We start from the raw sequence: 27594 nt of genomic DNA, 5'->3' as shown, positions 1-27594 counted from the left end.
TCAGTATTATTTCTTCCTTTCCAATCTGTATACGTTTTATTACCTTTTCTTGTCTTACTGCATTAGCTATGACTTCCAGTATGATGCTGAATAGGAGTGCCAACAAGGGACATCCTTGCCTTGTTCCTGATCTGAAGAGGAAAGAATGCAGTTTCTCGTCATTAAGTGTGATTTTAGCTGTAGGTTTTTTTTGTTTTTTGTTTTTTTTTTGGTAGATGTTCTTTATCAAGTTGAGTAAGTTTGCTGCTACTCCTAGTTTGCATAGAGTTTTTATCATGAATAAGTGTTGGATTCTGTCAAATGTTTTATCTGTACCTATTGGTATGCATATGATTTTTCTTCTTTAGCCTGTTGATTTGATGGATTACAGGCATACCTCAGAGATATTGTGGGTTCGGTTCCAGATCACTGCAATAAAGCTAATATTGCAATAAACTGAGTCATATGAATTTTCCAGTTTCCCAGTGGATATAAAAGTTATGTTTATACTACGCTGTAGTCTATCAAGTATGCAATAGCATTAACTCTAAAAAAAAACCAATGTACATACCTTAATTAAAAAATACTTTATTGCTAAAAAATGCTAACTATCATCTGAGCCTTCAGCCAGTCATAATTTTTTTTGCTGGTGGAGGGTCTTGCCTCTAGGTTGATGGCTGCTGATTGATCAGGGTGGTGGTTGCTAAAGGTTGGGGTGGCTGTGGCAATTTCTTAAAATAAGACAACAATGAAGTTTGCCGCATCAATCGACTCTTCCTTTCATAAAAGATTTCTTTGTAGCATGCCATGCTGTTTGATAGCATTTTACTCACACTAGAACTTCTTTCAAAATTGGAGTCAATCCTCTCAAACCCTACAGTGGCTTTATCAACTAAGCTTGTGTGACATTCTAAATCCTTTGTTGTGTTTTCAACAACGTTCACAGCACTTTCACCAGGAGTAGATTCCATCTCAAGAAATCACCTTTGCTCACCCATAAGAAGCAACTACTCATTCTTTAAAGTTTTGTCATGAGACTGCAGTAATCCAGTCACATATTCAGGCTTCACTTTTAATTCTAGTTCTCTTGCTATTTCCACAACGTCTGCAGTTACTTTCTCCACTGAAGTCTTAAACCCCATAAAATCATCCATGAGGGCTGGAATCAATTTCTTTCAAACTCCTGTTAATGTTGATGTTTTGGCCTCCTCCCATGAATCACCGATGTTCTTAAGGGCATCTAGAACGGTGAATCCTTTCCTGAAGGTTTTCCATTTACTTTGCCCAGATCCATCAGAGGAAATCACTAACTATGGTAGCCATAGCTTTACGAAATGTATTTCTTCAATAAAAGGCTTGAAAGTCAAAATTAATCCTTGATCCACAGGCGGCAGAATGGATGTTTTGTTAGCAGGCATGAAAACAATATTAATCTCCTTGTATATCTCCACTGGAGCTCTTGGGAGACCAGGTGCATTGTCAATGAGCAGTAATATTTTGAAAGGAATCTCTTTTCTGAGTAGTAGGTCTCAACAGTGGGCTTAAAATATTCAATAAACCATGCTGAAAATAGATGTGCTGTTAACCAGGCTTTGCTGTTCTATTTATAGAACAAAAGCAGAGTAGATTTAGCATATTCCTTAACGGCCCTAGGATTTTCAGAATGGTAAATGAGCACTGAACTTGAATGAGCTTTTACTTAAAGTCACCAGCTGCATTAGCCCCTAACAAGAGTCAGCCCATCCTTTGAAGCCAGGCATTGACTTCTCCTCTCTAGCTATGAAAGTTCTAAATGCCATCTTCTTGCAATGAAAGGCTTTTTTTGTCTACATTGAAAATCTGTTGTTTAGTGTAACCACCTTCATTAATTACCTTAGCTAGATCTTCTGGGTAACTTGCTGCAGCTTCTACATCAGCACTTGCTGCTTCACTTTGTACTTTTATGTTATGGAGAGATGGCTTCTTTCCTTAAACCTCATGAACCAATCTCTGCTAACTTCAAACTTTTCTTCTGCAGCTTCCTCACCTCTCTCAGCCTTCACAGAATCGAAGATAGTTAGGGCCTTGCTCTGGATTAGGCTTTGGCTCAAGGGAATGTTGTGGCTGGTTTGATCTTCTATCCAGATCACTAAAACTTTCCCCATATCAGCAATAAAGCTTGTTATGGATTGAATTGTGGCCCCCCAAAAAATGTGTGTCAACTTGGCTAGGCCATGATTTCCAGTATTGTGTGACTGTCCACCATTTTGTCATCTGATATGATTTTCCCATGTGTTGTAAATTCTATCTCTATGATGTTGATGAGGTAGGATTAGTGGCAGTTATGTTAATGAGGAAGGACTCAATCTATAAGATTAGGTAAGGTCTTAAGCCAATCTCTTTTGAGACATAAAAGAGAGAAGTGAGCAGAGAGACAGAAGGCCCTCATACCATCAAGAAATAAGAACCAGAAAAACAGCACATCCTTTGGACCCAGGGTCCCTGCGCCGAGAAGCTCCTCGAGCAGAGAAGATTGATGACAAGGACCTTCCCCCAGAGCCGATAGAGAAAGGCCTCCCCTGGAACTAGCACCCTGAATTTAGACCTCTAGCCTCCTAGACTGTGACAGAATAAATTTCTCTTTGTTAAGGCATCCACTTGTGGTATTTCTGTTATAGCAGCACTAGATAACTAAGACAGGGCTGTTTTGATTTCTTATCATCTATGTGTCCACTCTAGTAGCACTTTTAATTTCCTTCAAGATCTTTTCTTTTGCATTCACAACTTAGCTGTCTGGCACAAAAGGCCTAGCTTTCTGCCTATGTTGGCTTTCAACATTCCTTCCTCACTAAAGCTTAATCACATCTAACTTTTGATTTAAAGCGAGAGACGTGCGACTCTTCCTTTTATGTGAAAACTTAGAAGCCATTGAAGGGTTATTAATTAGCCTAATTTCAATACTGTTGTGTCTCAGGGAATAGGGATGCCAGAGGAGGGAGAGAGACAGGGGAATGGCCAATCAGTGGAGCAGCTGGAACACACACAACATTTATCGATTAAGTTCACCATCTTATATGTGGCGCGGTTCATGACACCCCAAAACAATTACAATAGTAACATCAAAGATCACTGAACACAGATCACCAAAACAGATATAATAATAATCAAAAGCGTGAAATATTGCGAGAACTACTAAAATGTGACACAGAGACACGAAGTGAGCACAGGCTGTTGGAAAAACGGCACCGACAGACCTGCTCAATGCAGGGTTGTCACAAACCTTCAATTTGTAAAAAATGCATTATCTGTGAAGCACAATTAAACGAGGAATGCCTGTATATTGATTTTTGAACACTGAACCAGTGTTGGATCACTGAATAAATCCTACTTGGTCAGGGTTTGTAACTCTTTTTATACATTGTTGGATTTGATTTGCTAATATTTTATTGAGAATTTTTACATTTATATTCATGAAATCAGCACTTTGTTCCCCCCCGACAAACTTAGGATCTTTTCAAACAAACAGCTTTTGGTTTTGTTGATTTTCTCTATTAATTTCCTGTTTTCTATTTCACTGATTTCTGCTCTTATAATTTCTTCTGCTTACTTTGGATTTAACTTGTTATTTTTTGAGTTTCCTAAGACAGAAACTTAGGTTACTGATTTTTTATCTTTTTTCTTTTCTAACATATACATTCAATGCTAGAAATTTCCCTCTAACCACTGCTTTTGCTACATCACACGAATTTTGATGAAACTGTATTTTCCTTTTGTTCAATGTATCTTTAAAGTCTCTTGAGACTTCTTCTTTGACCCATGTGTTATTTAGAAATGTGTTGTTTACTCTCCAAATATTTTGTGATTTTCCAGCTATCTATCTCCTGAAAAGCTTGCAGCACAAAGGCTCAGCTGGGGATGGTGTTTGACTTCAGAGGAAAAAAGTTGCTATTGCCTGTTAAACGCACTAGAGTTAGTGCTGTATCCCTAAATAATTTCTATTTTTAAAAACATGCAGCTTCCCTCCTCTCTTTTTTATTTTGGAAGAATACATTTGGTCATGAAGTGAAACTTGTATTAGCGAGTACATGGAAATGTTCATTCCATTCAGATACAGCTTTCTCCTCTACTTCCCTCCTGACAGTAGGGAAAAGACTGAGTGGGAGTAATGAGATACGTGGCCTTTGCCACTGGACAAGGAAGGACGTTAGAAGACTGCAGCTTGGAGTCTCTCTACGTTGCAGCTACTTCCTCACAGTTGAACACTTGACGGTTGTCCCTTTTAATTTATTTGAAGTGCTATTTTTTTAAAATAAAGGTTCATCTGTCAAAAAAAAAAAAATTGATTTCTCGTTTAATTCCATTGTGGTCTGATAGCATACTTCACATGATTTCTATGTGTTTAAATTTGTTAAGGTGTATTTTGTGGCCTAGAATGTGGTGTACCTTGGTGATTATATAATGTGAGCTTGAGAAGAAATGTGTATTTGGCTGTTGTTGAATGAAGTAATCTACAAATTTAAACTACACCCAGTTAACTAATGCTACTGCTCAGTTCAACTACATCCTTAACGATTTTCTGCATGCTATATCTATCATTACTGATAGAGAGGTGTTGAAGTCTCCAACTGTAATAGTGGATTTGACCATTTATCCTAAAGTTCTATCAGTTATTGCCTCACATATTTTGATACTCTGTTGTTAGGCACATATATATTAGGGACTGCTATGTCTTTTTGGAGAACTGACCCTTTTATCATTATGTAATACCTCTTTTATCCCTAATAATTTTCCTTGCTCTGTCCTGAAATCTTGTTTTTTGAATAGTGTTAGCATGGTATATCTTTCTCCATTCATTTACTTTTAATCTGTGTCTTTATATTTAAAGTGAGTTTCTTGTACACAACATATAATTAGGTCTTTTTCTTTTTTTTAATCCACTCTCACAGTGTCTGTCTTTTAATTGGTATATTTAGACAATACACATTTAAAGTGATTATTGATGTCAGTTAACAGTGTCATATCTGTAACTGTTTTCTATTTCTTGTCTTTGTTCTTTGCTTTTGTCTTTTTTTTTAGCATTTTCTCTCTTAGCATATCAATTATATTTTGTTAATTTTTTGTAGTGATTAACCTAAAGTTTGCAATATAATATACAATTAATCCAAGTCCACTTTCAAATAATACTGTATCGCTTCATGGCAGTGCAGGTACCTTATAAAAGTATTCCCAGTTCCACACTCACGTTCATTATTATGTTGCTGTCATTCATTTCACTTATCTACGAGCTATAAACCAAAAACACCCAAACCCGCTGCCATCAAGTCGATTCCGACTCATAACAACCCTATAGGACAGAGAAGAACTGCCCCATAGAGTTTCCAAGGAGCGTTTGGTGGATTCAAACTGCCAACTTTTTGGTTAGCAGCCGTAGCACTTAACCACTATACCACAAGGGTCTCCTATGAGCTATAGTCACCAATAAATTGTTGCTATTATTATTATGAACAAACAGTTATCTGTTAGATCAATTAAGAATAGGAGATTTAAAAGATTTTAATTTATCTTCACTTATTCCTTTTTTAATGCTCTTTTATGTAGATTCAGGTTTCTGATCTATATAATTTTCTTTCTCTCTGAAGAACTTCTTTTAACAGTACTTGCAAGGCAGGTCTAGTGGTACCAAATTCCCTCAATTTTTATTTGTTTGAGAAACTATTTTCCCTTCACTTTTGAAGGATAATTTAACTGGGTATAGAATTTCAGATTGTTATTTGTTGTTAGGTGCTGCTGACTTGGCTCCAACTCATAGCAGCCTTATACATAACAGAACGAAACATTCTGCAGTCCTGAGTCATTCTCACAATTGTTGCCATGTTTAAGCGTACTGTTGAAACCATGGTGTCAATACATCTCCTTGAGGGTCTCCCTCTTTTTCACTAACTCTCTACCAAGTATAATGTCCTTCTCTAGCAGTAGGTCACTCCTGATGATGTTCTTGCTTCTAAGGAACATTCTGGCTGTACTTCCTCCAACACTGATTTGTCTGCTCTTCTGGCAGTCCATGATGTACTCAATATTCTTCACCAACACAATCTGAATGCATCGATTCTTCTTCAGTCTTCCTTTTTCATTGTCCAGCTTTCACATGGATTTTTTATGAGATAACGGAAAATACCGTGGCTTGGGTCTGGCACACCTTAGTCATCCAAGCGACTTCGTTGCTTTTTAACACTTTAAAGATGTCTCTAGCTGCAGATTTGCCCAATGCAATATGTTGTTTGATTTCTCGACTGCTTCCATGGGTGTTGACTGTTGATTCAAGTAGAATGAAATCCTTGAAAACTTCAATTTCTTCACCATTTATTATGATGTTGTTTATGGGCCCAACTGTGAGGATTTCCATTTTTTTAATGTTCGGGCATAATCCATACTGAAGGTTTTTTGCTTTTTTCTTCTTCAACATTTTACGTATTTCTCTCCACATACTTCTTGCTTCCATGGTTTCTGAAGAAAAGTCTAACATAATTCTTACACTTGTTCCTCTACAGGTAAGGCTTCCCTTCCCCTACAACCCCCACCCCCAACTCCCCACACAGACTTCTTTCAAGATTTTCTATTTGTCTTCGATTTTCTGCAATTTGAATATGATATGCCTCAGTGCAGATTTTTGGGTGTTTATCCTGCTTACTCTTCTCTGAGCTTCCTGGATCTGTGGTTTGGTGTCTGTCAACAACTTTGGAAAACTCTCAGCCATTATTACTTAAATATTTCTTCTGTGCCTTTCTTTCTTTTCCCCCTGGTTATTCCCATTATGCATCTTATACTTTTAGTTAATTGTCCCACAGTTCTTGCTATTCTGTTCTTTTTTTGCCTTTTCTTTCTTCTCCTGGCTTTTCAATTTGGGATGTTTCTACTGACAAATCTTCAAGCTCACTGCTTCTCTCCTTGACTGTGTCCAGTCTGCTGATAATTCATCAAAGACAATGTTCATATCTGTTACTGTTTTTGATTTCTAGCATTTACTTTGATTATTTCTTACAGTTTTCATGACTCTTTATATTACCCCTATGTTCTTGCATGTTGTTCACTTCTTCTATCAGAGCGCTTCACCCTTTTAAATTCTTAAGTCTGATAATTCCAAAATCTCTTTGTTTCTGAGTCTGGTTCTGATGCTTGTTTTGTATCTTCATACTGTTATTTGCCTTTTAGCATGCCTTGTAATTTTTGGTTGAAAGTTGGACCTGATATAATGGGTAAAGTAACTGAGAAAAATACATCTTCTTGTGAGGTTTTATGTACACCTGCCTGGGAATTAGGCTGTGTTTACTGTTTTCTGTAGCTGTGATGTCAGAGGCTAAAATTTCCTCTAGTGTCTTCCGTTTTGTCTCCCCTATTGTCTTTTGGTTTCTCTAATGTTATTGATGTTAGGTGCCATCAAGAAGAACAAAACTCTGCCAGGTTCTGCGTCATCCTAACAATTGATGATATGCTTGAGCTCACTGTTGCAGCCCCTGTGTCAATACATCTCATTGAGGGTCTTCTTTTTTCAATGACTGTCATGGATTAATTGTGTCCCCCAAAAATATCTGTCAACTTGGCTGGGTCATGATTCCAAGTATCGTATGACTGTGTACCATTTTGTAATCTGACATGATTTCCTTATGTGTTGTAAACTCTATCACTATGATGTAATAAGATGGATTAGTGGCAGTTATACTGATGAGGTCTACAAGATTAGATAGTGTCTTAAACCAATCTCTTTTGAGATATAAAAGAGAGAAGTGAGCAGAGACACATGGAAACCTCATACCACCAAGAAAGCAGCGCTGGGAGCAAAGCACATTCTTTGGACCTGAGGTTCCTGCACTGAGATGCTCCCAGACCAAGGGAAGATTGATGCATCAAAAGGATCTTCCCTCCAGAGCCAACAGAGAAGAGAAAGCCTTCCCATGGAGCCGGCACCCTAAATTTGGACTTGTAGCCTACGAGACTGTGAGAGAATAAATTTCTCCTTGTTAAAGCCATCCACTTGTGGTATTTCTTTTAAAGCAGCACTAGATGACTAAGACACCGACCCTCTACTTTACCAAGCATGATGTCCTTCTCCAGGGACTGGTCCCTCCAGATAATATGTCCAAAGAACTTGCGACAAAGTCTCACCATTCTTGCTTCTAAGGAGCATTCTGGTTGTACTTCCTCGGAGACAAATTTGTTCGTCCTTTTTGCAGTTCATGGTATATTCAATATTCTTCAACAACACCATAATGCAAAGGCGTCAACTCTTCTTCAGTCGTCCTTATTAATTATCCAGTTTTTCCATGCACATGAGGCGACTGAAAATACCATGCCTTGAGTCAGGCGCACTTTAGTCCTCAAATTGACATCTTCATTTTTTAACACCTTAAAGAGGTATTTTGCAGCAAATCTGCCCAATGTAATACATTGCTTGATTTCTTGACTGCTGCTTCCATGAGTGTTGATTGTGCATCCAAGAAAACTGAAATCCTTGACAACTTAAATCTTTTCTCCGTTTATCACTATGTTGCCTACTGGTCCACTTGTGAGGATTTTTGTTTTCTTTATGTTGAGGTGTGATCCATACCAAAGGTTTATTCTTTGATCTTTATCAGTACGTGCTTCAAGACCTCTTCACTTTTTGCAGAAAGGCTGTGTCACCTGCATATTGCAGGTTATTAATGAGTCTTCATCCAATCCTAATGCTGCATTCTTTATATAGTTCAGCTTCTTGGATTATTTACTAAGCATACAGACTGAATAAGTACAGTGAAAGGATGCAACGCTGACACACATCTTTCCTGACTTTTAACCACATAGTATATCCTTGTACTGTTTGAAAGACTGCCTCCTGGTATACATACAGGTTCCACATGAGCACAATTAAGTGTTCTAGAATTCCCATTCGTTGCAATGTTATCCATAATTTGTTATGATTCACACAGTCGAATGCCTCTGCAGAGTCAATAAAACATAGGTAACCATATTTTTGTATTCTCTGCTGTCAGCCAAGATCCATCTGACATCAGCAATGATATCTGTTGTTCCACATCCTCTTCTGAATCTAGTTTGAATTTCTGGCAGTTCCCTGTCGATGTACTGCTGCAATCGTTTTTGAATGATCTTCAGCAAAATTTTACTTGCTTGTGATATTAATCATATTTGTTCAATAATTTCCACATTCTGTTGGATCACCTTTCTTTGGAATAGGCACAAATACGGATCTCTTCCAGTCTGTTGTCCAGGTAGCTGTCTTCAAAATTTCTTGACATACATGAGTGAGAACTTTCAGCGCTGCATTTGTTTGTTGAAACATCTCAAATGGTATTCTGTCAATTCCTCAAGCCTTATTTTTTGTCTCTGTCTTTAAGCAGCTTGGACGTCTTCCTTCAGTACTATCAGTTCTTGATCATGTGCTACCTCCAGAAATGGTTGAACATCGACTAATTCTTTTTGATACAGTGACTCCGTATATTCCTTCCATCTTCTTTTCATGCTTCCTGCATCTTTTAATATTTTCCCCGTAGAATCCTTCATTACTGCAACTCGAGACTTGAGTTTTTTCTTCATTTCTTTCAGCTTGAGAAATGCCAAGTGTGTTCTTCCCTTTTGGTTTTCTAACTCCAGGTCTTTGCACATTTCATTATAATACTTTACTTTGTCTTCTCAACCCGCCCTTTGAAATCTTCCGTTCAGCTCTTCTACTTCATCATTTCTTTCATTCACTTTAGCTATTCTATGTTCAAGAGCAAGTTTCAGATTCTCTTCTGACATCCATTTTGGCCTTTTCTTTCTTTCCTGTCTTTTTAATGACCTTTTGCATTCATCATGTTTGATGTCAGCCCACAATTTGTCTGGTCTTCAGTCATTAGTGTTTAATGCATAAAATCTATTCTTGAGATGGTCTCTAAATTCAGGTGGGATATACTCAAGGTCGTATTTTGGCTCTCGTGGACTTGCTCTAATTTTCTTCGGCTTCAACTGGAACTTACATACAAACAATTGATGGTCTATTCCACAGTCGGGCCCTGGTCTTTTCTGACTGGTGATACTGAGCTTCTCCATCGCCTCTTTCCACAAATGTAGTCAATTTGATTCTTGTATATTCCATCTGGCGAGGTCCATGTGTATAGTTGCTGTTTGTTGTTGAAAAACGGTATCTGCAATGAATAAGTCGTTGGTCTTCCAAATTCTATCATGCAATCTCTGGCATCGTTTCTATCACCAAGGCCATATTTTCCAACTACTGATCCTTTTTCTTTGTTTCCAACTTTCGCATTCCAATGACCAATTACATGTTTAATCTATTTCAGACTGCAGAAGTTGGGAAAGATCTTCAATTTCTTTACATTTGGCATTAGTGGTTGGTGCATAAATTTGAATAATAGTCGTATTTACTGGTATTCCCTGTAGGTGTATAGATACTTTCCTGTCACTGACAGCACAGTACTTCAAGACAGCTCTCGAGTTGTTCTTTTTCACGATGAATGCAACGCCACTCCTCTTCAATTTGTCATTCCTGGCTTAGTGGACCATGATTGTCTGGTTCGAAATGGCCAATACCAGTCCACTTCAGCTAACTAATGCCTAGTGTATCAATCTCTATGTGTTCCAGTTCATTTTTGACAACTTCCAATGTTCCTAGAGTCACACTTCATACATTCCACATTCTGATTATTAATGGATGTTTGCAGCTGTTTCTTCTCATTTTGAGTCATGCCACACCAGCAAATGAAGGCCCTGAAAGTTATACACTATCCATATCATTACGGTCAACTCTAATTTGAGGAGGCAGCTCATCCCCAGTTGCATTCTGAATGCCTTCCAACCTGAGGGGCTCACCTTCTGGCAATATGTCAGACAATGTTTCGTTGCTATCCATAAGGTTTTCAATGGCAATTTTATAGAAGCAGACCACCAGGTCCTTCTTCCTAGTCTGTCTTAGTTTGGAAGCTCTGCTGAAACATGTCCACCACGGATGACCTTGCTGGTATTTGAAATACTGGTGGTGTAGCTTCCAGCATCACAGCAACATGCAAGCCACCACAAGACAACAAACTGACAGAGAAGTGGTGGCAACAAGTGGTTGTTTGATAGTGTTTTAAAAATGTAAATCAGGTCAAGGTGGTTGAGGTTGTTGCTCAAATCTTCTATAACCATATTAATTTTTTGTCCACTTGTTCTATCAATTATCAAGATAGGGGTACTGGCAGCTTTCACTATAATTGTGGACTTTTCTACTCATTGCACTTCTGTCAGATTTTTCTTTTGTATTTGAACCTGTGTTATTATGTCATTAAACATTGAGGACTGTCATGTACTTTAATGAATTGATCCCCTGATTATTATGAAATAGCCAAAACAGGCTTCTTTATCACCGGCAATGTTCTTTGCTCTGAATCCTACTTTGTCTGATATTAACATAGGCCCAGTTTTCTTTTTACTAGTGTTATCATGGTATTGCTTTTTTCATCCTTTTAATTTTTGTGTCTTTATAGTTAAGATGCATTTCTTGTCAGCAGCAGAATGTAGCTGGTTCCCACTTTTTTAATCAGTTAATCTCTGCCTTTTAACTGGGTGTTTTCAGCCATTTATATTTAGTATAGATAGGTTTAAATCCATCATTTGGTTTCTACATATCTTATTTGTCCTTTATTCACTTTTTCCTTTTTTTCACTGCCTTCTTTTGGATGAGTCGGAATCAACTCATTATCAACTGGTTTGGTTTTGGTTTCTTTTGGATTAGTATTTTTTTTGATTCAGTTTTATCACTTTTGTTGGCTTATTACTTATAACTCTTTAGTTATTTTACTGGTTGCTCTAGTTTACAGTATACATCTTCACCCTATCAGAGTCTACCTTCAAGTGATACTGTATCACTTCATATACAATTTAAAAAACTTATAAAAGCATACTTCCATTTCTCAATTCCTAGCCTTTACGTTACCATTGTAATACATTTTACTTATACGTTATAAATCTCTAAATACATTATTCTGTTTGCATAAACAGTCAACTCTTAAAGAGATTTAAATAATAAGAAAATAATTCTATATATTAACTATGTAATTACCATTTTTTATACTTTTCATGCCTTTGTGTGATTTTTTTTTTTTCAGGCTGAAAGACTTCCTTAAACATTTCTGTAGTGTGGGTGTGATGGTGATGAACTTTTTAAAAAAATTCTTGTAGTGAGCATCTGCTTGTGATTTCTGGGAAAGTCTTTATTTCATCTTTGTTTTTGAAACATATTCACTGGGTATAAAACTCTACTTTCATTTTTTTTTCTACCTAAAAGATATTGCTCAATTGTCTTCTTGCTTACAATATTTCTACAACCCTTATCTTTATTTCTCTGTATATAATGTGGTTTTTCCCCCTGTGGCAGTTTTAAGATTTTCCCTTTATCAGTGATTTTGAGCACTTTGATTATGGTGTGCCTTCTTATAGTTTTCTTTATATTTATTGTCAATGGGGCCTGTAACACTTCTGGAATCTGTGAGTTTATAGTTTCCACAAAGTTTCGAAAATTTTCAGTCATTATTTCTTCAAACGTTTTTCTGCCATTGGGTACTCCAATTACATGTATATAAGGCTGCTTGAAGTTGTCCCAAAGCTCCCTGATATACTTTTCTTTCTTCTTCTTCTTCTTCATTTATTTTTATTCTTTTTTTATTTCACTTTGTATAGCTTCTATTGCTATGTCTTCAAATTCACTAATCTGCAGTGTTAACCTGCTGCTAATCCCATCCAGTTTTTCAACTCAGACATTGTAGTTTTCATCTCTAATTCAATGATTTTTTCCCCATATCATCCATGTCTCTATTCAACTTTTTGAACATATGGAATACAGTCATAATAATTATTTAGTATCACTGTTAATTGTAACATCTGCGTCAATTTTGATCAGTTTAGTCTCCTCACATGGTCCTGTCTTCCTGCTTCTTTGTATGCCTAGTAATCTTCGATTGAATGCAAGAGTTTGAATTTTACCTTGTTGAGTGCTGGATATTTTTCTATTCCTAAAATATTCTTGAGCTTTGTTCTGGTCAGTGCTTTTTAAGTGCCATGTACAAGTCATATATAATCAATAATTTCAGCAAAATTAGTAAAAACTTGGTAATGCTTCTGTTAAAATATATCAGTAACATTTTGTAAAACCAAGTCACCAGTTGGTATGTATGTTCTGTAGCACAGTCATGACTGTAGATCCTATTTGAACATCATCAGTTTACAGTAAGTACAAGAAATGTTCATTCTATTGTATTAAAGGAAGAGAGATTAAAAAAAAAAAAAAAAAAAAGATGGGTCAAAGCAAAGATTCTATGGTGGCATAAGTGAGATTTTCTCATCCCTTTAAAGCCAAATCAAGGCATGACCATTCCTGTTAAACATCTTATCTTTGTATACCCTACAATAAAGAAGATTTTAAGATGTAGGCAGTTTCAACAATCAAATGAAGATAAGTTACTTGGAAAAAGTTTGATCCTCTTAGGTCTTGCTTTTATGATTTGTTTGGGTATTCTGGAATGGTACTCAATCTAGTGCTAACTAGTCTCCACTATTAAACTGAAACATTATTGAGTATCTAATGCCTCATTATTCATGAGGTTTTCTGGTTTGACAGTTGGGCACAGACATTATTCCTGGCCCTGTTCCTTTTAATCCTTCTGGATTATTCTTTTCCCTGACATTGGGTAGTTCCCTCATATGTATGTGCTGATTCATACTCTGCCGAATACTTGAAGGAAACCCTCTGCATATCTCTGGGGTTTTCTCTGTGTGTAGCTCTCTCTTCTCTGGTACTCTTGTCATGTGAACGCAGGCCATCTTGTTTGCTAGACTTTCAGCTCTATCTCTTCAACTCAACCTGCCTGGGATACTCTTCCCTGTGCCAAAGGCTGGAAACTCAATGCTCTAAATTAGTGCAGTTGTAAGGTTCACCTGTTCATTCTTTTTTCTCAGGGAATCTCTTTCACTGATGTCCAGTTGCTTGAAAACTGTTGTTTCATGTGTTGTGACTGGTGTTGTTTTCTGCAGGTGGATAAATCTATTCCTGTTATTCCATCTTGATCAGAAGTGGAAGTGAAGTGAAGTCCCGATGATTTCAAGTCATTATTTTAAAAATCTATTCCTCTGGTACCAGTGCCCAAGGCCAGGATTTCATTACTTCATTTGGATTACTACAGTGCTTCTTCTAATTGCTTCAACTACAGTTTTATCCCGTTTACAATCTTTCCTCAACATAGCCACCAGAGTGACATAACAAATGTAATCTGACCATTTTTACCCACTTTAAAAATCTTTTAATGGTCCCATTGTGTATAGGGTAAGACTTAGTTTTCTTAACAAAGTATGTAAGTTCTTTATAACCTAGTCTCTGCAGAACTTGCTAGCCACCTTCCCATACCAAACTTTAAATTCCAGCAACAATGAATTACATCTAATTTTCATACTCAGCATGTTGTTTCTTATCTCTGTGTTTTTGTTTATGTTGTTACCACTGCTCGGAAATACTGTTTTCTCCTCTTCCTGCCTGGCTAATTTCTCTTCTTCCTTAAGGTTTTATCTCAAGGGTTAGCTTCTCTAGGAAGCATTCTCCCTCAGTTGGATAAGAAGCTCTTTATCACTTATGCACACCTTTAACACTGTAACTTAACACACTAAAATGTAATTATGTTTATGTATCTGCCTCTTCCAATATACTATAAATTCTTTGAAGACAAAGATTATATCTTAATTTGGTAAATCCAATGAAAGACACAGTACTTGGCACATACCAAACCCAAACCAAACCCAGTGCCGTTGAGTCTATTCTGACTCAAAGCGACTCTGTTGGACAGAGTAGAGCCGCCCCATAGAGTTTTCAACACTATAAATCTTTAGGGAAGTAGACTGCCACACCCTTCTCCTGTGGAGCAACTGGTGGGTTCAAACTGTCAACCTTTCGGTTAGCAGCCGAGTGCTTTAACCACTGCACTACCAGGGCTCTTTACTCGGCACATAGCAGTTGCTTATTAAGTCCATATTGAACTGAATGAATCAATAATCTCAGCTATATATATTCTGCCTTTCCAATTTAACCTGAGAAAATTGTCCATTACTTCTTTTATGTCCTTCTACAGCACCTGGCACAATACTGAGCACACAATAAACCAAAAAACCAAACTCACTGCTGTCAAATTGTTTCCGACTCACAGCAACCCTATAGGAACAGAGTAGAACTGATCCCATAGGGCTTCCAAGGAGCAGTTGGTGGATTCAAACTGCCCACCTTTTGGTTAGCAGCCAAGCTCTTAATCACCCTATTTGCTAAATAAATCTATGATTGAGCATTTTTTATTGTGATCCCAATATTTTTCTTCAGATATCACAGTAATTCTCTTCTCTAAGCCTGAGATTTGATCTAAGAGCTTCTTAAACTCTGAGCTAGGATACCAATTCTAAAATAAATTTCCAGACATTTACATTTTTTATATTCATTATTTTCTGAAAGACAATGGTAACCGAGCTTTTAAAGTGCCATGTGCAAGTCATGTATAATCAATGATTTCAGCAAAATTGGCTTAAAACTGGTAATGCTTCTGATCAAAAATAATCAGTAACATTTTATGAAACCAAGTCACCTGTTGATATGTAGTATGTTCTGTAGCATAGTCATGACTGTAGATCCTATCTGAACATCGTCAGTTTGCAGTAAGTGCAAGAAATGATCACTTTGAAGTACTAAAGGAAGAGAAATAAAAAAGAAAGATCAAAGTAAAGATACTATGATGGTACAAGTGGGGTTTTCTCAACCTTTTAAAGCCAAATGAAAGCATGACCATTTCTGCTGAACTTCCTGCCTCTGTATACCCACAATAAAGAATATTTTAAGATATGGGTAGTTTCAATAACCAGGAATAATAGTCATTCCATTTTTATGAAGTTATAGATAGCATTCACAAATATCAAGCTAAGAATCTGTTTTTAAATTGAAAACAAAATATCCTAAATCTGAATCCCTGTTCTAACAGTGGATTTCAGTGAAAGAAAACAAATTTCCTCTAAAGAGAGAATATGAAGGAATGGAAATGGCACAGATGACTGTAATCAGTGGTTCATGGTTTTTTTTTTTATTGTACTTTAGACGAAGGATCATGTCCTTAAAAACTTTAGTTTTTGTTACATGACATACCAGGTCTGCTAGTATCTTGTCTTAAAATAATAATGAAAGTATTAGCTACTAAACAATACTTGTTTTTATTGGTTTATAATTTTTAGATTCTGAGAAGCCAGTTATGATGACTTGGCATTGGATGGCTAGGCAAATTACTTAACTTCTTGAAACTTCCATTTCTTCATTTTTAAAACTAGAAATTATGACTTTCACAGGCTACTGTACGATGTATGGAACAGAGCAGTCTCCCAATAAATGTTAAGCTTCCATTCCTTCTCCACAAAATGAGCAGAATTTTAAAGTAGGATGGGGTATGCCAGCAGGCCGGCTCTGTGGATACTACCCTAGCTTCTGTGAAACACTTTTACTCTTTCCCCTTTGTCTCTCTTTAGGGATCAGATATGATTCATCTCCCATACTAACTCCTGTTCTGTATTTCTATTTATATAGTCCAATATTTCACTAGACACCAATTTTTTTTTAATGTTCAACAACACAGAAAAACAATCTTACTACTATTAAATATTGCTGTGATCTCTATTTTTTATTACTTCAGTAGTAAAAAATTCTTCTCTGTAGCTGGAATAAGTATACGATTCCATTTTTGTCTACCTAAATGTTTTATTAATAACTAATTTTGAATTCATTGAAATCACGTTACGTAGTATGCATGTTAAGTTTATCTTTTTTTCTATAATGGAAAAAGTAATGCTAAAATATTTATTAAACAGTCACTCCATTTTATTTTTTATACTGTTTATCTTACAGTACATTATTACATAACCTATTTTTGGAGTCCCTATTCTGTTTATCAAGTGTAGTCAGATAACTATTTGGTAGGGCAAGATCTATCTTACTGCCACCATTCCACCAAGCAAAAAACTGATACTGAGACTATTTATTTGAACGTTTTTATAATGAAAGTTTCAAACATACATAAAAGTAGAACAGTATAATAAACCCCTTTGTACGGTTCGTTCAACCTTAACAATAATCAACTCATGGCCAACCTTGTTTCATCTTTCTGTCTTCCATTTTATTCTAAGGCAAATCCAAGATTTCAAATCGTTTTATACACAACATTTCGGTACATATTTCTAAAATATATGAATTGTTAAAAAATAAAACTGTTATCACATCCAAATCATTAATAATCCTTCCTTAATTTCATCAAATATCCACTCAGTGTTCCAATTTCCAACTGTCTTGTGAATTTTTAAAAGTATGTTTGAATCATAATCCAAATAAAATCCACACATTGTCATTGTGTGGCTCATGTGTCTTTCAAATCTCTTTTGATTCTCCCTCCATCTTTTTTTTTTCCCTCGCAATTTATTTTCTGAAGAAACCATCATTTGTGCTATGAGCTTCTCATAGTCTAGTTTTGTAACTGCATCCTTGGGGTATGACTGCATGTTTCTCTGACCTCCTATAAACTGGTAGTTGGAGCTAGAGGACTGAAATGATTCAGATTTGAATTTTTGGCACAAGCACTTCCTATGTGATATTACAATGACCCAGTAGGAGGCATTTAATGTCTGGTCATCTCTCTTTCTGAGATGCTGACAGCCTCCGATAATCAATTTCTAAATCTGTTCATTACATAAGAGTTACAAAACAGCACTATTCTTTCACATCTTTTTCACTTACTAGTAGTTGGAATACTTTTATAAAGAGAAATTTCCCCTCATCTATAGTTATATCTAAGGACCCCTAGTGGCACAGTGGCTAAGCACTCGGCTGCTAACCAAAAGGTTGGCAGTTTGAACTAACCAGTCACTCCATGGGATAAAGGTGTGGCAGTCTGCTTCCGTAAAGATTACAGTCTTGAAAACTCTGTGGGGCAGTTCTGCTCAGTCCTATAGGGTCGCTATGAGTTAGAATCAACTGGATGGCACACAACAACATATGTAAGAAAAGGTGGGATAAACGCTAGATTCTTTCCCTTCACTTACCATTTTTCACAATAATGTACTGGTTCCCTAGTTGACTCCAATGATTATTTGCTTTTTGTTTTTTTTTTTTTTCTTTTCAGTATCACTATAACTCATGGGTTTCAACATATTTGATGTGGTTCAATCTAGTGCAGTTATCCTTATTACTGCTCCAATTTCCCACCTCTGACTAGTAGATAATGGCTCCTGAATCTTCTTCATAGGTTCAAACTTCCTCACAGTGAAACACATTAGGTACCAAGCTTGTCAAAGGCACAGAGATTTTCCAAACACTTTTAACATTCTTAATTATGAGCAGATAGCCATGGCTCACGAAATGTTTGAGGAAAGCATCTAATATGCAAAACAAAATAAAAGGAAAAAGCAATTTGTATGAAACAGACCAACCAGGCAGAAATAAACAAAAGACCATCCATCTTATTCTCAGAGAGGTAAGACAAGATACAGGGTCAGTGAAACAAGAACTGAGTGCTATGAAAAAAGGACCTATCAGAGAAAAAAAGAGAGCTCTTGGAAATTAAAAATGAAACAGTAGAAATGAAAAGTTCTATAGGAGGGCTGGAAGATAAAACTGAGGAAGTCTTTCAGAAAGCAGATCCAAAAGACCAGATGATAAAAATAGGAGAGAAAACAGTTTTTAAATTACAGGACCAATTGATGAGTAGCTCCAAAAAGGCAGTACTAGAAAGCAAATGAAGGTGAAGAAATCATCAAAGAAACTTTTCAGAAATGAAAGATGTAAGATTCCAGATTGAAAGACTCCAATGAGTGTTTAAAATACTGGATGAAACACCAGATCAGATTAGTCCCACACTTAGGGACATAACCATAAGATTTCACTAGGGACAAAGAGATCCCAGAAACTTCCAGAAAGATAACTTGTCACATATAAAAGATTAGGAATAAGAAAGATTATTCTTAACTAGTCACACTGCAGGCTAGAAGACAATAGAACAATGCCTTCAAAATTCTGAGGGAAATTGGTCTCCATCTGAAACTTCTATACCTAGTTAAACTCAACTCAAATGTGAAATAGACTGGAGACATTTCAGATATGCAAATTCTCAAAAATTACTTCTCATGTACCCCCCAGAAACTACTAAAGGATACAAAAAAACCAAAAAAAACCAAACCCGTTGCCACTGAATCCACTGCAACTCATAGCGACCCTGTAAGACAGAGTAGAACTGCCCCATACAGTTTCCAATGAGCAGGCGGTGGATTTGAACTGCTGGCCTTTTGGTTAGCAGCTGAGTTCTTAACCACTGTCCTACCAGGTCTCAGAAAAAAAAAAGCAAAACAAAAACCAATAGAATAAACCAAGAAAGAGGAATCTAGGTAACCTAGTATGAGATATAACATTAAAGGAGAGCTAAAGGCACTTCCCAAGATGCTAGTAAAGAAAGATACTAGGATGACTTGACAGCTGTGTACCAGGCCAAAAAAACAATCCATCTAGGGTGGTGCAGGTCAGAAGACTCCAAAAGAAATTTCTTTAAGATGAAATCCATAGAATAAGTATTGTATTTGAAAGAAACAGGAGGAAACTTACATGACTGGAGAATAATGTGGAGCTGAATTAATTAGTGAAATTAGTTGAACTACATAGAAATTTCAGCAATTTCTAAAAGATAGTTATTAACTCCACGTTTAATAAAAAAAAGTTAGAAAAAGTATGCTATAGGGCACAGTGTGAATAGCATTCATGTAGCCTAGCAATGTGAATATCTAATAAAAATTATGTTGTAACTATATTAGAAGGATGAAGAATGGAAAATTATGTGCATTTGCGGGCATGGAGAGAGCTCAATCTTCATGCTCCATAATGGGAAATTGATAGATGATGCTGGGGTGGGGAAAGTATCTAAGCATGCTACTTAGCTATATAACTACCAAAAGTATTAGGTACACTAATTAAAGGTAGTTGCCTTTGGAAAATGGGAAACAGAGTGGGGTGTGAAGGTCAGAGACTGTGCTGCTGTTTGTTTTTTTTAACAATCCTTATAGAACTATTTGACTCTTTAGATTACATAAATGCATAATTATGAGAGAAAAAATAAATCAGTTCAAACATAACTTTCTAAGAAAATCAAACAATGTTCTTACATGCTTGCATTTACAGTAAATTAAAATTTTTAAGATGGTAGGAAAGTTGCCATGATAATCATTAAGGATTATTTTTTTAGTCTTAAAGAATCATAATATAAAATTAACATTTACTTATATTTCTCAACGTAAATAGAAATAACCTATAAAATAACTTTCAAGTCCATTAAAATGTCATTATGTAAAAACTTACTATTACTTGGAAAGTTAAAACTATGCATTATATCATCCACTCTGAACTTAGGGATTTCTCTCAAGTCTAAAACACAGCTATAATATTTCAAACTTTTATAATTTTTTTTCCCTGGGCTAAATTGTTCTAATTATCATTAAGTCTTACGGCTTTGATAAATAGAAAAAGCAAAGGAAAGAGTTTTATTTTAGCAATTTCTCCCTTAATATGATATATTCATACTCTCAAATTGGCTGTTTAAACTAGAATGTCCAAATGGGCTTACATATTTATATGGTGGGATGATTTCATTTAAATGTGGTTATCTGTATAGTTAATGAGGCATTTTTTTTTAGAAAAATAGATCAGACTGTTAGCAGTTGACTCTACAATCAATTGTATTAAAATCTTTTTTCTTACCATTCTGAATGAGTTGAACATGGTCTCCCACTAGCCAGAAGAGAGAATCAGTCACAATTTGGAAAAAGTGTAGTAATTCATCTTTTTCTTCTCCCTTAACACAAAAGACAAATCTAATTTATTTTGCTGCAATTTGCTTTATAAAAAAATGACTTCTCTCTGGGGAGTCAGAGGACCTAGTTATTTAAGAGGTATAAGACCTTATGGATGGGTTTACTTCAGAGTCTCTTCTGATATCCATTTTGGTCTTTTCTTTCTTTCCTGACTTTTTAATGGCCTTTTGCTTTCTTCATGTATGATGTCCTGAAAGTTTGTATTGCAGCACAAAAGTAATGATAACAGCAAAAATATTATGATTGCCAAGATTAATTTTCATAATAATGAAAGTATTTTATCCCTATTATTCTAAGTTAGATAGGTATTTAATAGATAGACATGTGTTGACTTAAATAAATAAAAAACCTAAAAAAGCATATGAAATATCACAGATTAACCATTCCTTTAGTCCAGAAACTGTCTTTGCCAGTTTCACCAAAACAAACAGCAGAAAGGGCATGGTAATCCTCAGTACTGTCAATCCCCAAGGATAGTGCTGTACTCCTAGACTTCCTAATTTCATTAAAAAGAAAACAATTAGATAACATCATTGATAAATTTGTGGCTCCTCACATTTGGTTAACAGTTCAATAAATTTGCTGTTAAATCACTTCAAATTTCTAGCATAGGTGTTTTTCTATTCTAATAATTTTCTTTTATACCAGTTTTCAGTTTAGACCAGAATATCCTATGTGCACCATACCATGGGATTTACTATCTATATGCTAGACCAAAAAAAACCAAACCTGCTGCCATTGAGTCGATTCTGACTCATAATGATCCCACTGGACAAAGAAGAACTGCCTTATAGGATTTCCAAGGAGCAACTGGTGACCTTTTGGTTTGCAGCCAAACACTTAACCACTGCGCCATCAGGGACACATCTATACACTATCCAATTAAAAAAAAAAATCTGGCTGGGAAGCTTGGTATTCAGAATCCAAATCCCCAAAAGAAGGCAAGAATTTTACAACTAGGCCTTTAAGAGAACATTCCAATTAGAAGGACTGGGTTAACATCTTAGACTATTCACTGAAACCACAGAAGAGCATACTTTAGGAATAAGAACTATGAATCAGGGATAAGGGCAATGCTCTAAAATTAACAGGAGAACTGAAATAAACCTGTCCCGATAAAGACTAAGACCAAGCGTCCACGGGATCAACTGATCTGTCAGTATTTAACTGCTCTCAACAGACTTCAGAGAAGATGAGTGTTTTTAATGTATCATTCATGGTATCCAGAATAAAGTAAAAAAAAAAGATATGTGAAGAAACAGAAAAATATGACTCATAGTTGAGAAAAAAAAAAAGTTAACAGAAACAGACTCTCTGATGATCCAGTTATTAGAACTGTAGTCAAGAACTTAAAAGTAACTACAATCACTATGTTAAAGAATCTATAGGATAAAAGATCTATATAAAGAAAACTACAAAACACTACTGCCAGAAAGCCAAAGGGATCTACATAAATGGGAAAACATACCATGCTAACGGATAGGTAGACACAACATTACGAAAATGACAATTCTACCCAAAGCAATTTACAAATACAATGCAATCTCAACCCAAATACCAACAACCTTCTTTAAAAAGACAGAAAAACTAATCATTAACTTTATATAGGAAGGGAAGAAGCCCCGGATAAGTAAAGCACTCTTGAAGAAGACGAATAAAGTAGGAGGACTCACACTACCTGACCTCAGAACCTACTATACAGCTACGGTAATCAAAACAGCCTGGTACTGGTACAACAACAGATATATTGACCAATGGAACAGAATTGAGAACCCAGATGTAAATCCATCTACCTACGGTCACCCGATCTTCGACAAGGGCCTAAAGTCCATCAGATGGGGAAAGACAGTTTTTCTAATAAATGGTGCTGGCAAAACTGGTTGTCCATCTGCAAAAAAATGAAACAGGACCCATACCTCACACCATATACAAAAACTAATTCAAAATAGATCGAAGACCTAAATATAAAGCCAAAAACTATAAAGCTCATAAAAGAAAAAATAGAATCAATGCTAGAGGCCCTAATACACAACATTAACAGGATAACCAACAACAAACTCCAGAAGATAAGCTAGATAACTAGGATCTTCTAAAAATCAAACACTTATGCTCATCAAAAGACTTCACCAAAAGAGTAAAAACAGAATCTACAGACTGGGAAAAAAATTTTGGACATTACAAGTCAGACAAAGGTCTAATCTCTATGATCTACAAGAAAATCCAACACGTCTACAACAAAAAGACAAATAACCCAATTAAAAATTGGGCAAAGGAAATAAATAGACACTTCACCAAAGAAGACATGCAAGCGGCCAACAGACATAGGAGGAAATGCTCACGAACACTAGCCATTAGAGAAATGCAAATTAAAACCACAATGAGATACCATCTCAGCCCCGGCATTACTGGCACGAATCCAAAACACTGGAAATAACAAATGTTGGAGAGGCTGCAGGGAGATCGGAACTCTTATGCACTGCTGGTGGGAATGCAAAATAATACAACCATTTTGGAAAATGATATGGTGCTTGCTTAGAAAGCTAGAAATAGAAATACCATACAATTCAGTAATCCCACTCCTAGGAACATATCCCATAGAAATAAGAGCCGTCACACAAACAGACATATGCACACCTATGTTCATTGCAGCACTGTTCACAACAGCAAAAAGATGGAAACAACGTACATGCCCATCAACAGATGAATGGATAAACGAATGACAGTACATACACAAAATGGAGTATTATGCAACAATAAAGAACAATGATGAATCTGTGAAGCATCTCATAACATGGATCAAACTGGAGGACATTATGCTGAGTGAAATAAGTCAATCACAAAAGGACAAACATTGTGAGACCTCTACTGTAAAAACCCATGAAAAAGTTTACACACAGAGAAACAATCTTTGTTGGTTACGAGGGATGGGAGGGGTCGGGGGGGATACTAAATAGAAAACAGATAAGTGGTAACTTTGGTGAAAGGTAAGACAGTACACAATACTGGGGAAGTCAGCACACTTGTATAAGAAAAGGTTACGGAAGCTCCCCAGACACATCCAAAGTCCCTGAGGGACTAAATTGCTAGGCCGAGAGCTGTGGGGACCATGGTCTTGGGGAATATCTAGCTCAATTGGCATAACACACTTTATAAAGAAAATGTCCTACATTCTACATTGGTGAGTAGTGTCTGGGGTCTTAAAAGCCTGTAAGCAGCCATCTAAGATACCCCTTCGGGGGCAAGGGAGCAAGGGAGAATGAAAAAAACAAGATACAAGGGAAAGATAAGTCCAAAGGACTAATGGACCACAACTACCATGGCTTCCACCAGACTGAGTTCGGTACAACTAGACAGTGCCCAGCTACCACCACTGACTGCTCTGACCAGGATCACAACAGAGGGTCCTGGACAGAGCTGGGGAAAAATGGAGAACAAAATTCTAACTCACAAAAAAAAGACCAGACTTACTGGCCTGGCAGAGACTGGAGAAACCCTGAGAGCACGGCCCCTGGACACTCTTTTAGCTCAGTAATGAAATCACTCCCAAGGTTCACCATCCAGCCAAACATTAGACACCCCCATAAAACAAAATAAGACTAATGGGGCACAACAGTCCAGGGACAAGAACTAGAAGGCAGGAGAGGACAGGAAAGCTGGTAATAGGGAACCCAGGGTTGAGAAGGGACACTATTGACATGTTGTGGGGTTGTTAACCACTGTTATAAAACAATATGTGTATTGTTTAATGAGAAACTATTCTGTAAACTTTCATCTAAAGTACAATAAAAAAAATTAAAAAAAAAAAAGTAACTATGCATGCATTATCATAACCATTCTCATTAAATGGTTTTGGTTGGCTTTGGATGCACCTAATTTGTCCTAATATGGGCCAAATACATTTGGTCTCCTTATAAATATGGATTCCTCCAACCTAACTCAAATATTATGTGGGCATTTATATATACACATGCATCTTTTTTTAACTTGCATTGAAAATACAACAATACTCAGCCATCATGGTTCACAACCCAATATCCATTCACCCCACACCCACACCCAGTAGTCTGGTCTACCAGTGACTCTTAAGAAAGCTTGGATGCATATTAGAAGCACCTGGAGAGTTTTTAAAACTCCTAATGACACTTTCTATTGCTGGTGGGAATGTAAAATGCTGCAGCTGCTGTGGGAAATACTTTGGTGGTTCCTCAAAAAGTTAAATATAGAATTAGTATATGATCCAGCAAATGCCTTCCTGGATATATACCCAAAAGACTTGAAAGCAGTGACTAAAACAGATACTTGTACACCAATGTTCATAGCAGCATTTTTCACAATAGCCAAAAAAGCCAAAAATAAAAAAACCTAAAATTCATCAACAGATGAATGGATAAACAAAATGTGGTATAAATATATATACAATATATAAAAAGGAATGGAGTTCTAATACATGCTACACAACATAGATGAACCTTGCAAACATTATGATAAGTGAAATAATCCAGACACAAAAGGAGAAATATGATCCCCACTTATCTGAAATATCTAGAATAGGCAAATGCATAGAGACAGAAAGTAGACTAGTGGTTACCATGTGCTCCAGGAAGAGGGGGGTAGAGTTAAAGCTTAATGGGTACAGAGTTTCTGTTTGAGGTTACTGAAAAGTTTTGGAAACAAATAGTGATGATGGTTGCACAACACTGTAATATAATTAATGCCACTGAATTGTACACTTAAAAATAATTAAAATAGCAATTTTATGTTGTATATATTTTCAAAAAAAAGAATCCACAGGAAAAGATGGATATAATAGGTGAAAAAATGGGGAATTTGAGCAGAGGTATGAAAACTCTAAGACAACCAAATAGAAATCAGAGCTGAACAATATGATCTCTGAAGCAGAAAATTCACTAGATGGGATTATCATCAGATTAAACACTACAGTTCTACTCTGCACACATGGGGTCATCATGAATCAGAATCACATTGACAGCAACTAACAACTACAACAAAACACTACAGAAAGAATCGGTGAACTTGGAAGACAGACAACTAGAAATCATTCAAGTTAAAGTGAACAACAAAAAAGATGAACAGAGCCTCAACAACCTAGTCTCAGAAGGAGAGGAAAGAGAAAGAGGCAGTAAAGTATTGGCTCAAAATTTTCTTAAATGTGAATAAATATATTACTTACAGATATACACGAAACTCAGCAAACCTCAAGCAGAATAAATATAAAGAAAACCACATCAATGTTCATCAAAGTCAAATTAGTGAAAACCAAAGAAAAAGGAAAAGTCTTAAAAGCAGCCAGATAAAAACATGCATTATATAGCGGGAATAACAATAAGAAAGAAGGCTGAATTTACTTCAGAAACAATGGATGCCAGAAGGCAATGGAACAAAATTTTTTAAGTGCAGAAAGAGAAACTAAAGAAAAACCTTGACAACCTAAAATTACATACATCCAGCAAAAACAAAAGATATTTTCAAGTAACTTAAAAGCTGAGAGAAGTCATCATCAGCAGAACTGCACTATAAGAAATGCTAAAAGAGGTTCTTCAGGTTAAAGGAAAATAACAGCAGATGAAAATTCAAAACTAGACACGGTAAGTATAAAAGATAATTTTTTCTGTGCACATCTTTAAATTCTTCAAAAGTCCATAGACTATTTAAAGCAAAAATAACAACGTGTGGTGGGTTTTATAATACATGTAAAAGTAAAATTTATAACAAAATAACACAAAAGATGGAAGGTGGTATAAATGGAATGATAAAATTCTCACATTATTCTGTAATGGTATAATATTAATCAAGGTAGATGTGATATGCTAAGAATGAATATTATATCCCTAGAGCAAAGTCATACGAAAAGGTATGGCTAAAAAGCCAAAAGAGAAGACAGAAGTGAATACTAAAAAATACTTGATTAATCCAAACTTAAAAAGGAAAAAGGATAAAGAATACAGGAGACAAATTTAAAAAACAAATAGCAAAATGACAGAATTAAATGCAATTATGTCAAGAACTACATTAAATGAAAATAAATTAAACACTCTAATTAAAAAGTAGAGATGATCAGATTAGATGGAAAAACAAGACCCAGTAATATACTACCTGGTGGCACAGTGGTTAAGAGCTACGGCAAGCTACAGCTGCTAACCAAAAGGTCAGCAGTTTGAGTCCACCAGCTGCTCCTTGGAAATCCTGTGGGGCAGTTCTACTCTGCCCTATAGGGCCGCTATGAGTTGGAATTGACTTGATGGCAACGGGTTTGGTTCGGCTTTTAATAGAAACTCATTTTAAATATAAGACATAGATAGGTTAAAAAGTAAAAGACTGGAAAAAGATACGCCATGCAAACACTAAACTGGAGTGGCTATATTAGTAATAGCAGACAAAGCAGTCTTTGAGATAAGGTGTACTGCCAGAGATACAAAAGACCACTTCATAAAAGAATTATTACATCAAGAAGATATAACAATTCTAAATGTGTATGCCTCTAATAAGAGCACTTTAAAATACATGAAGCAAAAACTGACAGAACAGGAGAATTAGACAAATTCACAATCATTGTTGGAGATTTTTACATGCTCTCTCATTAAAAACTAGAACATGTAGGCAAAAAATCAGTAAGATTTTAGAAGACTTCAACACTATGAACCAAACTGAACTGACTGACAGGTACAGGACATTACA

At 36.0% G+C, this 27594-nt stretch overlaps 1 protein-coding gene across 1 annotated transcript in view; it reads right to left on the bottom strand.

The window, feature by feature from the left end:
- IQCB1 (IQ motif containing B1) overlaps positions 1-27594 on the bottom strand; it is a 97111-nt gene that overhangs the window by 48810 nt on the left and 20707 nt on the right. The window contains exons 6-7 of the mRNA XM_004373640.2: positions 20786-20879; positions 15600-15699 (exon numbers count right to left, since the gene is read on the bottom strand). Of these exons, the coding sequence (XP_004373697.1) occupies positions 15600-15699; positions 20786-20879 (194 nt within the window). The remainder of the gene's footprint in view (positions 1-15599; positions 15700-20785; positions 20880-27594) is intronic.

The sequence above is a fragment of the Trichechus manatus genome, unplaced genomic scaffold (assembly GCF_000243295.1).
Source record: "Trichechus manatus latirostris isolate Lorelei unplaced genomic scaffold, TriManLat1.0 scaffold00026, whole genome shotgun sequence".
Taxonomy (NCBI): Eukaryota; Metazoa; Chordata; class Mammalia; order Sirenia; family Trichechidae; genus Trichechus; species Trichechus manatus.
Note: the sequence above shows the minus strand (reverse complement) of the source record. Positions and strands in the feature narration are given on the sequence as shown.